The 15570-nt window shown below is 38.9% G+C and overlaps 1 protein-coding gene across 6 annotated transcripts in view; it reads right to left on the bottom strand.

The window, feature by feature from the left end:
* Positions 1-15570, bottom strand: part of MFSD2B (MFSD2 lysolipid transporter B, sphingolipid) — a 39019-nt gene that overhangs the window by 13000 nt on the left and 10449 nt on the right. For 4 of the 6 annotated variants that reach the window (XM_071439892.1, XM_071439871.1, XM_071439901.1 and 1 more), the window contains exons 4-9: positions 12734-12857; positions 11485-11563; positions 7374-7543; positions 3002-3092; positions 2785-2906; positions 281-364 (exon numbers count right to left, since the gene is read on the bottom strand). In XM_071439892.1, the coding sequence (XP_071295993.1) occupies positions 281-364; positions 2785-2906; positions 3002-3092; positions 7374-7543; positions 11485-11563; positions 12734-12857 (670 nt within the window). The remainder of the gene's footprint in view (positions 1-280; positions 365-2784; positions 2907-3001; positions 3093-7373; positions 7544-11484; positions 11564-12733; positions 12858-15570) is intronic. The other 2 variants (XM_071439852.1, XM_071439882.1) reach the window with 2 other exon arrangements.

A 15570-nucleotide genomic window follows, 5' to 3' on the forward strand; every position in this document is an offset into this window, starting at 1 on the left:
AGGAGGTAAAATTCCAAACCTCCTTTCTAGAAGCAGCTTCTACCTTTTATAGAAGCTGTGGCTTACAGGTAAAAACAACAAGGAATGAATTAAAAGCTCCAAACCACTATTTTTTTAGAAGTGCAGTAGGGAACACCAGCTTTACTTCAAACAGACAATGCAAAAGATAGTGTAGCTTCCTAACAGCTCTGCTGAGACACAAAACTCTTCTTGCCTTCTGTAATTTTGTGCCAAAGCCCAGTGAAAACCTGGTAACATTTGGGAGAGAAGTGCAACTCACCAAGATGGTCACCACCAAATACTGGAAGTGATTGCGGAGGCCAGCAGCATGAGTGCAGAACAGGACAAAGTTTCCCTGCTCCAGCTGTCGAATTTAAGACATTTGGTGACCACCAAAAGACAAAGGAAAATTTTAAAAAGACAAAAATTGCATCACACTCCATGTTAGTTAAATATAGTATATTTAACTAACATGGAGTGTTAGTTATAACTCCACGTTAGTTAAATATATTTATTTATAACTCCATGTTAGTTAAATATATAAATATGATTTATTAAATGTAGAGTTTAGGAGTCTCATTCTTCCCTTGTTTGCAACAATTTAAAGAAGCATTAATTGTCCCATTATCACTGGAATAACTTGCCAGTAATTCTGGGGCAAGCAAGAGGTAAGCCACACCTAACAGAGCATAAAATTGACCAGAGCAGAAATGGCCCTATGAAAGGATTCTGTCTCGAGGCTTTATTCCCCATGTCCCAGTTGCCTTGTGTTGTCTCAGCTGCAGGCTACTGCAAGAAACTGTCCTTTCTCTTCCCCAGCAAGGCCATAAATCTTTCTCCAGAAGCTCTGACTCCAAAACAAGTAACATTGCAGCTGTAATAACACTCCTGCCAACTTCCTGTAGTAAAGCAGCTGGTTTTGTATGCACCCTTAGCTATGGAGTGCAGCTTTGGGTCAGATATCTCCCTACATCTGAATCCTCATCACATGGGAGGATCTAACTGCACTGTGTTATATGACAGGTGAAGCCACTGCCACCACCATGCTTCTGCAGAACTCAGGGGGATTCTGAACACCAGAATATGATAGAGGGCCAGCTCCAGCAATTCTGCAGAAGCAGAGTGACAGAGGAGGGTTTAATACTCATGCCACAGCAGCACGATCAATTCTTGCTTCCTTTGTGTGCTTGCAGATTACAGGTGGCCAATCACCTGTATACAAATTAGGATATCCAAAAGGTTGTATCCTGTCTCTGTTGCCACAAAACCCTTCCCTAGTCTGTGTCCCTGTTTATGCTGCCCTAATTTTAGACACAGGATATCACACTCTGGAATTACAGCCAATGCATCTTTACCTGCCTATTCCTTTTGCTGAGCGGTAATCCACTCTCTAAATTTCACAAAATCAGTGCCCCTCCCTCAAGTAACAGCAGCAAGGGTTGCTCATGCTGGCTCAACTGGAGTAACAGAGCTTCCAGCTTCTGCCTCCCCTCACACCTTCCCTTCAGTCTGCACAAACAGCAAAACAGAGAGATATGGACTGACAAATGATCTCTTCCTCTCTGGGTGCTGTCAGCAAGTAGCTGGCTGCCAGCAACCAGATGTGCTCTATATCCCTGCTGGCTGAGTGGATGCTGGAAGGACATGGACAATAAGGGACCTTTCATCTTTCATCTCCTCCCTGTCTCTGCAGTTGCTCACAGTACCTGCAGATCCCAGACATGAGCAGAAATAACTTCTGTTATTGTTTCTCACCCTTGGGTATTCCAGCAAGGACTAGCAGATGCTGTGCCCAAATCCAGGCCAACAAAAAAGTTCAGTGCTTCTTTGGCAAACAAACTTTTAAGCAGTCCTTCCAAGGAACTTAATAATTCACCAAGACTGCTGGTGAGCACAGCACTGCTCTCTCACATGTCATTTTCTTGCCTTCTGTCCTGCTATTGCCTTGATCAATGGTTCACGTGATTAAGAGTCTCTTGGTAAAAATGTAATAATTATTTGCTTTTCAAAATAAAGCAAACTTCAACTGTTATGTACAAGTTCAGAGTAAAATAATATATATTTACTGAATTGAACATGTGCTAAAAGTCAGGCTTAAAAAGCCTGCTGTACTTATGGGGAGTGAGGGTTTCTTATTGAGTGGCTTTTCTACAGCTCCTCTCTCTGGGAGGATGCACCACATCTTTTCATGAGAGCCACATCCAATTGCAGGTCCTCATTTCAAAATGAGCTCTACCTAACTCTGACACAGGTGAGACCTCCTGCCTCTGAATGTCTTCTTACTCTGACCTAATGCCTTCCACCACAAAAGACTCCACAAGACCCAGTTCAGCCACTATCTGAGAGCAGTCACCTCCACAAAGGAGAGGGGCAACAGTTTAAACAGGGCACACAGAGAGAGGAACAGACAGAAGAGAAAAAGCATTCTCTAAGCAACTGAAACCACAGGAGACTGTGCATGGATAACACAGAATGACCCAGACTGGGTCACTAGGACTAGTTCTTCACCTTTTATGAAAAAAAAAAAAAAAAAGAACAGAAAGGGAAAAAAAGTCTTTAAATGGTCATGACTTTGGCTTTGCTCCTCCTTTGTAAGAACAATCTCCAGCCACACAGGACCCCAGGCACCAGAAGAGGATTCTGGTTCCCTACTGATTTACAGGGGAAGGCAACACCCCCCAGATCACCCCTCCAGTCACCAGCCAAAGGTTATTTGCATTTCAGACTCTCCCATGCTGGGAGTGGAATGAGGCCAGCAGACAGACTGAGAGGGTCTGAAGTTACCTGAACTGCTGTCGAGATGAGAAGAAACGAAGCTGTAAGCTTCACATATGGACCATGCTTCATGGTGAGTGCAAGCCCCTTACAAAAAGGAATTGCTCTGTCTGAATTTAAGGCATAAGGATCTAAGAGAAACAGAATACATAAAATAAAAAACCTTTTCAATAAAGGAATGTGAACTAACTATTATTAAATTGAGGCATATTTAAATATAACTTACCATCCCTTTCCTTTACTCCAAGAAAAAGAACGACAATTCCAAGGAGATACACACCTGCTATGACCCCTGCTGCAATCATGTAAACTTTGGCCTTTCAAAAGGAAAAAAAAAGACATTTGAAATTTTGACAGGAGAATGAAAAGTCATTATGAAAATTTCAGTCCGTTTTTGGTAAGCCACCTGCAAGTGAAGAAATACCCGTCTACATACAGCCAAATGCATCTGCTGCCTCTCTGAAAAATGTTCACTTCTGCAGTTCATTTATAAACCACACCTGCCTTAGGATAAATTCAGGGCATATAAATATATATTTCTTGAAGAAAAAAAAAATAAGAAGCAGTGAACAAAAAGGTTACTGTGTTGGCAACCTGAATGTTTTAAAAATTTGCTTATGTTGAGACTAACCACAGACATACACAGTCACCTAATCAAAACCATGCATCATCCACAGAGACATTCTAATTTTCAGTAAGTCCAGTTGATCTGGCTACACAAACTGCAATCTGGAATTTCATGGTGCATGGGAGAGTTCTCAGTACTGAGGTAAACATAGTTACTACAGTTTCTGCATTTACACATAATGATAATAATGACACATGATGATAATAATGAATTTTAGAAATCATACTTACATGCCAATGTTTTGAGAGTATGGTACCTTGCATGCTGGTTTTCCCAGTTATTTAGTGACATATCCAAGCAAATTCAGAAATCTTTGCTTCCTTTTAGCCAGGGGGGCAAAGCCTCCAGGGATACCTCCCACACCACCAGATCACATTTACTGTTTCTAACTTTGATTACACTGACTTTGAATTAAAGCTTTAAAAAATATTTTGCTTTAGTATGATGTAATAATTTACCTTATACTGTGTTATCAAAGACAGCTAATAGAGCTTTATAAAACAATTATTACTTGATATGAAAACTGAATTCCAAATTATTGGTTATATATTGTAGATGAAATTATTATAAGTCTAAGAAGAAGTTGGCAAAAAAAATGCAATTACAATAATGTAGTTCAAAATATAAAGACACTTAGTATAGGTGCAAATGCATTCAGATGAACCATGTAAGAATATAAAATTTTCAAGAAAACAGCTTTTATTAAGATGTTTATGCAGAAAATAACATGGTGAGATAAAGGAATGTGTAGGGGGATATAGTATGGGTAAATGAAGGTGGTAGAGAATGTAATCGTATCCCCTAAAGCGTTGCAGCTGGGTTGATTACTAAAGATTAGGAGCAGGCCTGATGTTAACAGGCCACACCTGTAGCCAATCAGAAGAGTGTTATAAAAGAGTGGATTGGTTGGCTGAGGGGAACTGGAGTCAGTGGCTGCTGTGAGGAGGAGGAAGAGTCAGTGCCTGGAGGAGCTGCCTACAAGAACCATTGAGGAGGTATGAAACTCTAGCAATGTGGAACCCTTGCACTATAATGACAACAGGAATGCAGGACTATTCTTTATATGGAATAAAGGTTTGGGTTTTTTTATATCAGAGCTATAAATTAAGTCACAGAGTACTTTCACACTGTTGGTTATGGCTTGCACAGAATACAGAGTGCAGTAGTGGAGGTATCTGAATTCACTTAAGCAAACATATTTTGGCCTAAAATAAAGCTGGGGCAGGAGAGAAGGGGATTAAAAAAAGGGATCATAACAGGACTCCTTTATGATTTTCATATTTTGTTTTTATGTATTTGTTAGTTTGCTTGAAACATTTGAATTAAATGTTGTGTTTCATAGGCCATCATTAAATGAGCTTAAACTATCAAGGATATTCATGGTCGGCCAGATAAGATTCTCTAACCCTGAACAAAACTTGTTAGCCCATCCATAACTCTATCAATACCCATATTTGGTTTCCAGTAATAAAGATCCATTTATAAGCTTATATTAACAGTTTCAGGAGAGCTTAAAAATTACCATTTCTTCCATTTCCTTTTTTTCAGTAAGGAGCAAAACAATGCCAATTGTTCACTAAGTGCTTTTTAAAACTAGGTGTGCTCTTGAGTAGCTAAGAATTAATCCTTGTGACAAGAAGAGTCAGGGTCATACTCCTGATAGGCACTAAAAGAAAGTCAATATTTGTGCTCATCTAAATATTTCCTGATGGAGATTCTTCAATTAATCTAGTCTTGCCTCAACTTGTAACTTAATGTCCATCAGCCATACAACCAAAATTAAGATCCATCAAGATTTCTTCTTTATTGTGCAATTAATTAGGTGCACATTCTGCTGTGTGGTGTGAACAAAAAGCAGGTTTCCAGTCACACTGCAGCTTCAGGATCTGAAAAATGTTTGTGTCTAAAAACTTTCCCATAATTTCCAGGTTTTAGTATCTAGTTTAATGAAAGATCTTGCCTCTACCTATAAACTCTGGCTACTTTAGGCTATGGATTTTTGCTAGTTTTTCAAATTAGAAAACTACTTGACATTCAAGCCATTGTGAAGTTTCTTTCTCCATCTCCCTCCTACCTCAAAAAGGACAAGAAAGCACATATGGTTAAGCAGAAAGGAAATAAATCAAGATTGTGTATTTTTTCCCCTTGAAAGCTATTTCAGAGGTTTCAAAATAGAAATTGAGGATTTTAGTCCGAAGAAGATTGAGACAGGGAGTCTGCTGTGCAGTGAAATTCAGCTTGCTCCATGACTTTTCAAACTACTTGTCTTGACAATTCACAGAGGTGTAATAAACACAGTAGTGCTCTACATCAAACCGTTGTCCCAGAAGCTAAAAAGGAAGGCAGGATGAATTTCTGTGTCTCATTAAAACACACTCTACAAGTTACTAAACAAGCATCTCCAAAGACACATTATTTAACCAAAGAATGGCATGGCCACCTAGAGAAGCAGCCCAGCTGTCCTCAGACTGTTGCCAGATCAGCTCTATGAGAGGCCTGTGCCAAAAACAGAAGGATCAGGTGGCACAGAGGCAAAGAAGGGGGTCTGGGAATGGGGGGAGGCAAGACTTTTACCCCTTCCTGGACCACCAGTGCTGATGCCAGACTATGCAAATCCAAAACATAGATAAAAACATACCTTAGCCTGTGCTTTTACTGCTGCTGAAGCATGATAACAGGAGCTACTCCACTGCATTAGGAAGAGCCAGATATGCACTTCCTCATTTGCATCAAGCATTTGAGATTAGATTCAGGTCAAGGAACCTTCTTCACGGGGTGTTTTATATACTGGTTGGTAAATGCACTGATATAGCAACAGATGAAAGTATAAAAAGAAAGGATGAATCCAGCAATTGGTAAATTGGAACCAACAATCTGCTGATTTCACAAGTGACATAGGAAAAAAAAAACCCACTGCATCATGTAATTCTTTAATTCAGGGCCTGTTTCAAGACCACTGCAAACAATGGAAGACTATCAAATTGTGTTAACTGAGGTTTGGATCAGGTTTTAGGTTTTCCTCCCAGCTACAAAGCCTTCTTTGTTTCTCAAAAAATATAAAACTCAAGTATGAGGAGAATAAATTATTTGTGCAAAATTACAGGAAAAACCTGTCATGGAAAATTAAATAAATAAGCATGGATCCCTAGGTTCATTCCACATGTTAACCACTGAGATCTGCCCCCACTAATGGGGTGTTACCAATCATTTACTTTCAACAGTGCTTTGTACCTTCACGAAAGTACAGATTGCAAATAGGACTTGGTTTTCTTCACAAAATTGCCATTAATCTGTTCAGGAGATCTCCAGTGGTAACTCCTCTAGAAATCAGTGTTGCTGAACTGAAAGATCCTGCTGTAGCCACCCTTTTTTCATGGAATCATAGAACGCTTTGGGTTGGGTGGGACTTAAGTTTCTTCCATCTTTCTTAAAAATTCCCTTTTTGTACTGAAAGGCTGCAATAAGTTCTCCCTGGAATTTTCTCTCCTCTGGGCTGAACAAATCCAACTCTCTCAGCCTGTATTCACTGGAGAAGTCCTTCAACCTTCTGACCATTTTTGTGACCCTCCTCTGGCTCTGCTCTAATAGATCCAAGTCTTTCTTGTGCTGGGGTCCCCAGAACTGGATGGAGTGTTTCTGGCAGGGTAAAATGTGCTGTTCTTACTAAGCTTCTATAAACTGTAAATCAGCCCCTAGTGAAAAGGAAGGGTGGCCATGTCCCTCCCAGCTGCTTTATGGGTTTGGCACCTCCTGCAAGGCTCCTCAAAGAAATTCTGGTGTCACACTGAGGAGGGGTTGCAAGGACAGCAAAGATGGAAAACATTGTCCGCAACAAGGTCATTGCCTGAGCTCCAGCATCATTGATTTAAGGGAGTCATGTTCACACTCATCCTGCTGGATATGATCTGGTATTAGAGAAGCATCCCCACCCTTCTCCATAGGATATTTTAGTGTGTTCACAGACACTTACTTGATGAGACAGAGGATCTGAGGGGTCTGGAATGCTGTGAGTGTCATGCCAGGAGTCAGTGGTGTTTACTGAGGGATTCACAGTGCAGTGGGGAGAGACATGAGCACTGGCCACAATCTGCCCCTGAAGTGAAGCTCCAATCAAGGTCCCAAGCACTTCCATGGTCATTCCTAGAGAATGGAAGCACAAATGTGCACTGAGGTTGGGAATCTTGATCATCTGTCTTACTGAAGGGAAGTGTTATCAAATAATTTCCTCTCACAGGAATGAGCAATGCCAAGAACAGAAGAACTGAAAGGTCAGTAATAGAACATTTCAAAGGCAGAGAGTTTTATAATTTATTTTCTCATCAGGTTTGAGAAGAAACATCCATGAAAGAGCTTTTTCTATACAAGCTGCATGAGAAATGTGAATGCTGAGATTAGGAGCCACAAGGGGATAACATGGAGATCTTTCATCTTGAGGACCAGAGTGGAACTACTTTTTAAATGCCATTTTTTCCAAAGTAGGACTTGGAGTCATGATATCAGACTGTTCATCTCAAACTTGGCAGCAACTTGTGAAACACTTATCTAATCAGACCTTGGAGTCCTCCAACTGTAAAATAAAGTGATACTTGCCTCAGGTTTATGGAAATAGTACAGCTACAAAGCTCTTGGAAACAGCAGGTGCTGTTCTTAATTGCCTAGGGCCAGAGTCAGGCAGAACTATCTACCTCAACCTCAGAGAACAATTCAGATCACTAATTCTCACCAGAAAAAGGGATCATCTAAATCAAACCCACCAAAGCCTTCACTTAGGAAAGCAAAAATCTAACCATGGTTATCATCTTGTGAAATCGATCAACAACCTAACCAGGTGTTGCAGCTGTGTTAAGGCAAATTGTAGGAAATTTAGTTTCTAGACCCTCCTCAGCCTGAGGGATTTCAAGCCTGCTGTGCCTGTTTCCCTGCAATATGGCCATATCCAGCATCCCCATGGCCAGGAGATAAACTGAATTCCTGTCCTAGCTCCAGAGACTGTTTACACATTTTGCATAAAGATACATTAGGGCTGAATGCATGAACTGATTAAAGATGGGGGAAAAGTCTTCCCATTTGTGAGGGAATGCACTTCTCATTGACCCAAACTTCAGGGTTTTTTTCTATTTTTCCTCTTTCAGTGACTCCCAGGGTCATATGTTCTTTTCTGAGAAGCACCATGGAGGATTCTGAAGGGATGCTTCCAGAGCAGGTTGTGTCCTGGTGGTTATCATGCTCCCTCTGGGATGTGACAGCTGTTTCAAAAGCTCCTAAGTTCATGTTTATTCAAGTCCCCTGATCTATAACAGCCTTCAGTGACCTCAGACACGTGACTTTTTGTGTGTCCCTGTAAAGGAATAAAAATACTTCACCATCTAAAGGGAGGAGCAATGCACACAGATTGTGAGGGGTTCAGACACTGCAGCAATGCAGGCTGTCTGTAGCTATGCAAGATCCAGTAAGGAAAAGGGAAGAGAGGCTCCCTAGGAGACCTGGACCTTTTAAACCATTGCTACTTTGTTCCCAAACTGAAAATGCTTTTGAGTGGAAAATCGGAGGCGCCATGCAACGTTAATTTAAACCAATGGGAAGTAAAAAAAGCCCCTTCCCCAAGCTTCACATCCAATCTTACCAGCAATGTTGCAATTCAGTCCATGCACACAAAAATCCTGGCAGATGGTGGAAATCGAACTCCAGCCTGGTCTGAAGTGTTTGGACACAAACTGGTCTCAGTTGGGCGTTGCAGAGCTTCCAAACTCAGTACAAAGGCAATGCACTCAAATCACACCTTTCATTCAAACACCACCTACACATTCATAACCTTTGTCTAGGGCTCTACATCTGCATTTTATCAAGAACTTGTATGGAATAAAACCCAGAAGCATCATTACAGGCACCAGAAATACAACCACTGTGAAACTATTTTCTAAGTAGTAGCAAGAGCTGAGGAACAGGTATCCTTCAAAGTTCTTATGTGCCCAGAATTTATGATGTATTACTTTCCACATCAGCCAAGAAAGCTGATCTGCCAGCAGATTGTATCCTGAAGTAGGTTATATTTTGACCAGAATATAAGTAGGAGTTATGTTAAAGCAACTTTGGAATCCAGTATTTCTACCTTGCATCAATAGCAGCAGCAGAATAAAATTTATAATAAGCAGTTCTGCTTGTCTCCAGCAGAGGGTAATGGATCCTCTGATCCCAACCTTATTTTTAAGCACACACTTCATGTGACACAGCTGTTTTTCTTTTACAGTTGAAGCAATGCCTGAACAACTGACTGTATCCAAGACAGTCTGTCAACAGGAAGAATTCTCTATGAAGCCCAAAGAGAGGCAGAGGTGTTTAAGTAAAACACTTACCAAAAAAGGAAAAGGTAAAGAAAAAGGTTCTCACATAATCATAACCATTACAAGAACCCTTTGCTCCAAACAAATATTATATCAACATGCACAAAAATACCAACATTTGAAAAGTCAAAACTATGGTTCATTCCACCACTTTAATTTGGTTTAGGAGAACAGCTGTACACTCAAATGTTAAACCCTTTCTGAACAATAAATGACACCATAAATGTGTGACACCTCTCAGCCACAGAGTTCAACAGCTTTTATGAGTACAAGTTTCACATGCCTGTGAAGCCCTGCATGGGACTAGCAGATCAGAAAGCACATTTATTTGGATCAGAGCCTCTGAAGACATAAAACCAGACAATAGAAAACACTAGGTACGTAGATTTAGTTAGAATTTAGGCCAGATGACTCAGAATACAGTTAGTGCCAAAGAATATAACACAACTGGAATCTCCTGCTGTTTAGTCCTGTCCTGTGACTGCCAGTCCAGACTTTTTCTTTAAGATATAGTTGATGGTAATGCATATTACAACAGTTCCATATCTCTGAAGAGGGATTGGGTTGCTCAGGGGATACCATATCTAGAATTTTTGACATTACATTTTCAGTTCTTCTCACTATTTCACTGTGCCTCTGTGGGTTTCAACATAATCAAAGATGTCGAGGGTTAGAAGGACTAATGGAAGAGAAAAGGAATCTTGACAGGAAGAGAAAACAAATGCAACAAAAAAACCTAAAAGATATTCTAAAGCAACACTTTAAGGACAAGTTAAGACATAGAGAAATCTTACATGTAATATTTGACTTTTTTCTCTTTATCTTGCTTAATGCAGTTACACAGTAAAGAAGGCACGAGAATAGAGCTGAAGAGAGTAGGAGGGGAGGAAACTGTTCTTGCATTCAATTTGTGATCTATATAGGATATCTTGAAAATATTTTCACTGCACTTTTTTTTTGTCTGATTGATTTGCTTCAAAGCTAAAAGTTTGTCTGGTTTTGGTTGTTGAAGAGCCAGAGATATGGTCTGGAAAGCCTCATTCTTTTAACTAATACACTCAGAGTGCTAGCTGTATTACAACAAGATCTGCCTTTAAACTACCTGGTGTATGCCAGAATTAATTTAAAAAACACAGATGAAATGAAAAAAGATATTTCAGTTGATGTGAACATGCACACAAAATTACTTTCCTTTTTTGTGAGGTTAGGTGTCTTGGTTCTATGAGTTCTCAAATTTTTTTTCTGAGAAAACAGGTTTGGCATCTGAATTTATAACATAAAACACATAAATCTAAGGAAATATGAACTAAAAAAAAGAAGGTGACAGAACGAAACAACAAACCCCAAACAAAACCTAAATAACAAACTCCTCAAATTACTTTCATACTTTCTTTAATTGAATGTTTCTTGGTTTTTCCCCTACAAATCACCTTGAAATGAAATCATTATTCCTTACCCTGACTTGGTTAGGAGTGATTTTTTTATTGTTTCCTCTGGCTAGCAATAAACCAAAAAGAGTTTATAGCTGATCAGACAATTTGAAACAATTAAATATTAACATCCCCTATTTAACTAGAAAAATGCAATTCCTTTGAAGACAAATTAGTTTTCATCACATATTAAAATGTTCTTATAGAAGTCCAGTTTAGGGACACAAATCACTAGAACTTCCTATAGATTAAGAAGTATTTTCAATAAAACTCAGCCCAATCCCCAAGAGAGAGCCCAGATCACACTCACTATATGCTGTTGCAGAATCTCTATCCTTCTGGTCCGTGCTGAGAAACATGGTGAGGGCAGAGTATGGTACTTGGAATAACTATGGAAAGAAAGAACGTAGGAAATGTCAGAGTAAAACTGCAGTATTCCTTTGATATCCAAGAAAATGGTTTAATGGGACCTTGGAAATAATTTAGAACATTCATTCAGAACATGAAGAACCCTCAACCAATTTTTTAGCACAAAGACTTGCCTTTTCTTTCTGGTTTGAAAAGCATATAAAAGGAAAACAGTATCTCTCAGAATACAAATAATAAATAATAAAATACCCAGAGAGTTTACCTTGATGTTGTGCTCCTTCAGTTTCCTTGGGAAAACATCCTTCACCGAGAGACTCAAAAGAACTTTGCTTTCTTTGCACTAGGACACTATTGTGCTCCTAGCTTGAGCTAACTAACAGGAAGTCAAGACATAAAGAAGAAATACATTTTTCCACTTTATTCAACCCAGAAGACTATACAAATACCCAAAATATTTCAAACATCTGTCAAATTATGTAAATCCAGGAGATAATAGTGAAAACTACTCTTTCAGCACCACTGTGCCACACACTCCTTAATTTAAGCATAAGTTAAGACCATTGCAAAGTGGAACTGGGACATGAACCTGCTTGAATAACCAAGTTCTCTGTGGTGTTCCCACCACTCCAGAAATCTGTAGCCAAATTAAGTCTTGCACTCTGCATCCCACAATGTTTGTACAAAATGATTTTCTGTTCACCTCCATCAAAAATGGTACGTGTGTACATTTTCAAAACGGCCAGGAAAACCCTGTGTTTTTCTTTCAAAAGAAAGAGGAAAGAAATTATTTAAAACAATTATGGATGCCTTCTGGACCATCTTTCTACTGGGAAAATAAAGGACTTAGGGAAATATTCAAGCTTAACATAGGAATACAGAATTCCTAATCTGCTCCTGAGAAGTTATGAGAAGTTGGATGTCCAACTGGAATTAGGAATCTGAACGTCTATACAAGAATGAGTTGAGGGCACTGGAGGTAACCTGGATGAATTAGCAGTTCATTTACCAGAAAAAGCATTGGCAGAAACCATCAACCAGCAGAGTTTGATAAAAGGGCATCTGCCTGTCCCTTAAACTCACTAGAACTTGAAGTAAAATGTGAAAACAAGTTTACCAAATATGAATGCTCTAATATAGACAGGCAACAAGCAAGTCCCTGCTGAGAACATCATGACCTGTAATCTACTTACTGTGGTCAGTGCTTGGAAAAGGCAGTGGAAAGTCAGGTACCAAGCAACTCTTCCTGAGACAAACGGAGGCAGGTACCACATTAAAAAATAGGAGATTATTGTGAAGGGTGTACATGCCAGCACCCTGAGAAGAAAATTAACACACATCAACAATCTTAAAATAATGATAGCAAAGCACATTAAATTTTCCTGCTAATAATCAATATAACACAATTTATGTGCAGTTTTTCTAACTGCAGTAATGTATGCTTTTAAATATCAAAATTTAGTGTGCATTAAATACACAGATTAATATAAAATATTAATATTAATATAAAATATATAAATACACAGATTAATACTTTCATAAAGAGGAAAAAACCCCAGTGAGTCTGAAAGAAAAGAGCTACACTTTAATTAATATCCAACTCAGAAGAGACATAATTTCCTTTCACATGCACTGTAACAGCACACCTATATTACCATTCCTTGGCACATCTCTCAGATTACACATTTATTAGAAAGAATCACTAAAAACTAAGATCTCTCATCATGTCTTTGCATACTACAGAAATTTTTACATGAGTTTACTTATTAATGAGATTTCCCCTTCTAATTTTAGTGTCTTTGGTTTCTCCCTGAACTTAGTCTCTTCCCTGCTACTTCAAGTAAGTGTAAATATGTTGATACACTTAAAAACATTCAAAAAAGCAAAAGAGACAATGGACAACCCGTTGTGAAAGCTCCTACACTGTGTCTAGTTGGGTAGATTATAATTTCCTCCATTTAACTCCTAATCACTTCAAACACAAAAGGATCATCTTCAGAGAGGAAGGTGGCTTAAAAAAAAGAACCACAGAAACTTATACTCCAGACATTGCCATTAACAAGCAATTAGTCTAAAACCTATTTCAGGCAAATAGTATTTGTCAAACTCCATGATAGAGAACTGGTCAGATGCTGTTATTTCCTAAAGGTCTGAGCTGCAGCATTAGGCCTGTCCTGTGTTCTTGTAAATCAGGCACTGAACAATGTATTTAGATGACCAAGATCCTGACAAAAAATTTCCAAACACATAAAAGAGAAAACAGATTAATCCCTTCACAACAGCACTACTGACATTGGGGGTCAGCTGATTATTTTGCAGTCGTGAACTGAAAACCTGGAATACAAAAGAGTAATGTGGGTAAATAGTTTAGTAAAACAATGGCTTTCCCACACTGCTCTTTGGGATGGACAGCATCACTGGGAGCTGAACATTTACAGGAAAGTGCCAGGTTCTGGTATTCTCTGCCCCTCTAGTCCCCAGCCCACAGTTCACCCACAGCAATGGAAAACATAAACAAGGGTAAACTCCTAACACATCTCAGGGAATCTACTTCCTCTCCAAAAGCATGAGCTCTTCCAGATGGTGTCCAGGCAGTCATCACACTAAATATCTTCACAGTCACTTTTTCATGCAACTTTTTGGCAACAACCCTCTTGGTATTGTTCTCCCCTTTCCCACATTCTCCTTTCTTCTCTAATGCCAGGGAGTTTTCAAAGCCTTGCTGGAGTTGCTGAATATCTGATTGTCAGCTATTATCTCTTTTGACAAAATGTTAGACCAGTATTTCAAGTCAATGTCTGCTTCTGCCTTTTAAAGCCATTAAATAAGTGATTGATGACTTTGTGTTATATTGAGGACAGTATTAAGCAATATTTAAACATTCACCTCCCTTTCTAAGGTTCTTGCTTTGCTGGCAAGCTTTTCTGACTGAAAAAAATCCATTGCTTCATTCTAGATTGTTAAGAAGTCAGAAAAAAATCAAAATACTGAAGTATTTTTAAGCTAAGGGAAGACACATTTTTTGTTTTGTACAAAAAAAAATGGCCTGACTTTCAAAGTCTAGGAACAGAATTTCCATGAAAATATTAGTGTTACCAAAAAAGTCCAGACAAAATCCTCCTGTAAAGAAAGCAGCTGTTTGATGAAAGGTGGGGTTAGATAAACACTTTTCCTGTAAGAAGTGCAAGATGTGCTGGAGCTGATTTACAATAAAAAGGGCTGATAAGTCCATGCTGGTACTAGGACAGGAATCATTCTAACATCAATGTAACACTAACAATAAACACATGCACTCGCTGTATTTTCAGAGAACTTTAAAAAAAGGGGAAAAGGGATAAAAGCATCAGAATTCTAGTGGCGTTTGTACAAAAATTCCATTGTTTTCCTTTTGGGTAGATTTTTTACTTGGTTAATTCAGTGGTCATTAAAAACCACACCACTTACCTGGCCTCCAACCAAATCTTGAAAAGAGAAACAGCAGTAAACTCCTCTTTTCCCATGAGTCTTGACAAAAAGCTTAACTTCAACCTGAAGACCCTGTTTACTGGGCCAAGAGCAGCTGATCTCAGCATTTTTCCAACGAGTACTTGCCTTCTCTATTTTGTCAGATATAAGCTGCTCATGGACAAGTTTCTGTAGCCATAAAACTGCATAACAGCAAAAGAACCAGCTAAAAACTGTGTTCATTTTCCCTGAAATTTCAACTTCCTTGCTCAGGACACATTTAGTCTTAGATTTTTGTTGTAAATCAAGTTTGTGGGTTATATCAATTAAAATTTTGAAATTAATTTAAAATATATCCATATAATGTATGAGATAAAATGATTAAAGACTCCCTATTTCACAAGGTCATCAATCTCCCCTTGGCTTCCAAAATACTAAAAACCAACAAACACATGCCCTGTGGCATAGGCGAGTTCCTCTAGCACGGCTCAATCTTTTCCAATTTTACTTGCTTCACACTTGTCAATCTCATTCCTATATGGCCAACATTCATTGCTCCAACCTCTCCTTGGAGCATATGGACAGC

Source organism: Agelaius tricolor, unplaced genomic scaffold (assembly GCF_023055355.1).
Source record: "Agelaius tricolor isolate 1412-34295 unplaced genomic scaffold, bAgeTri1.0.p SCAF_1, whole genome shotgun sequence".
In the NCBI taxonomy this organism is placed as follows: domain Eukaryota; kingdom Metazoa; phylum Chordata; class Aves; order Passeriformes; family Icteridae; genus Agelaius; species Agelaius tricolor.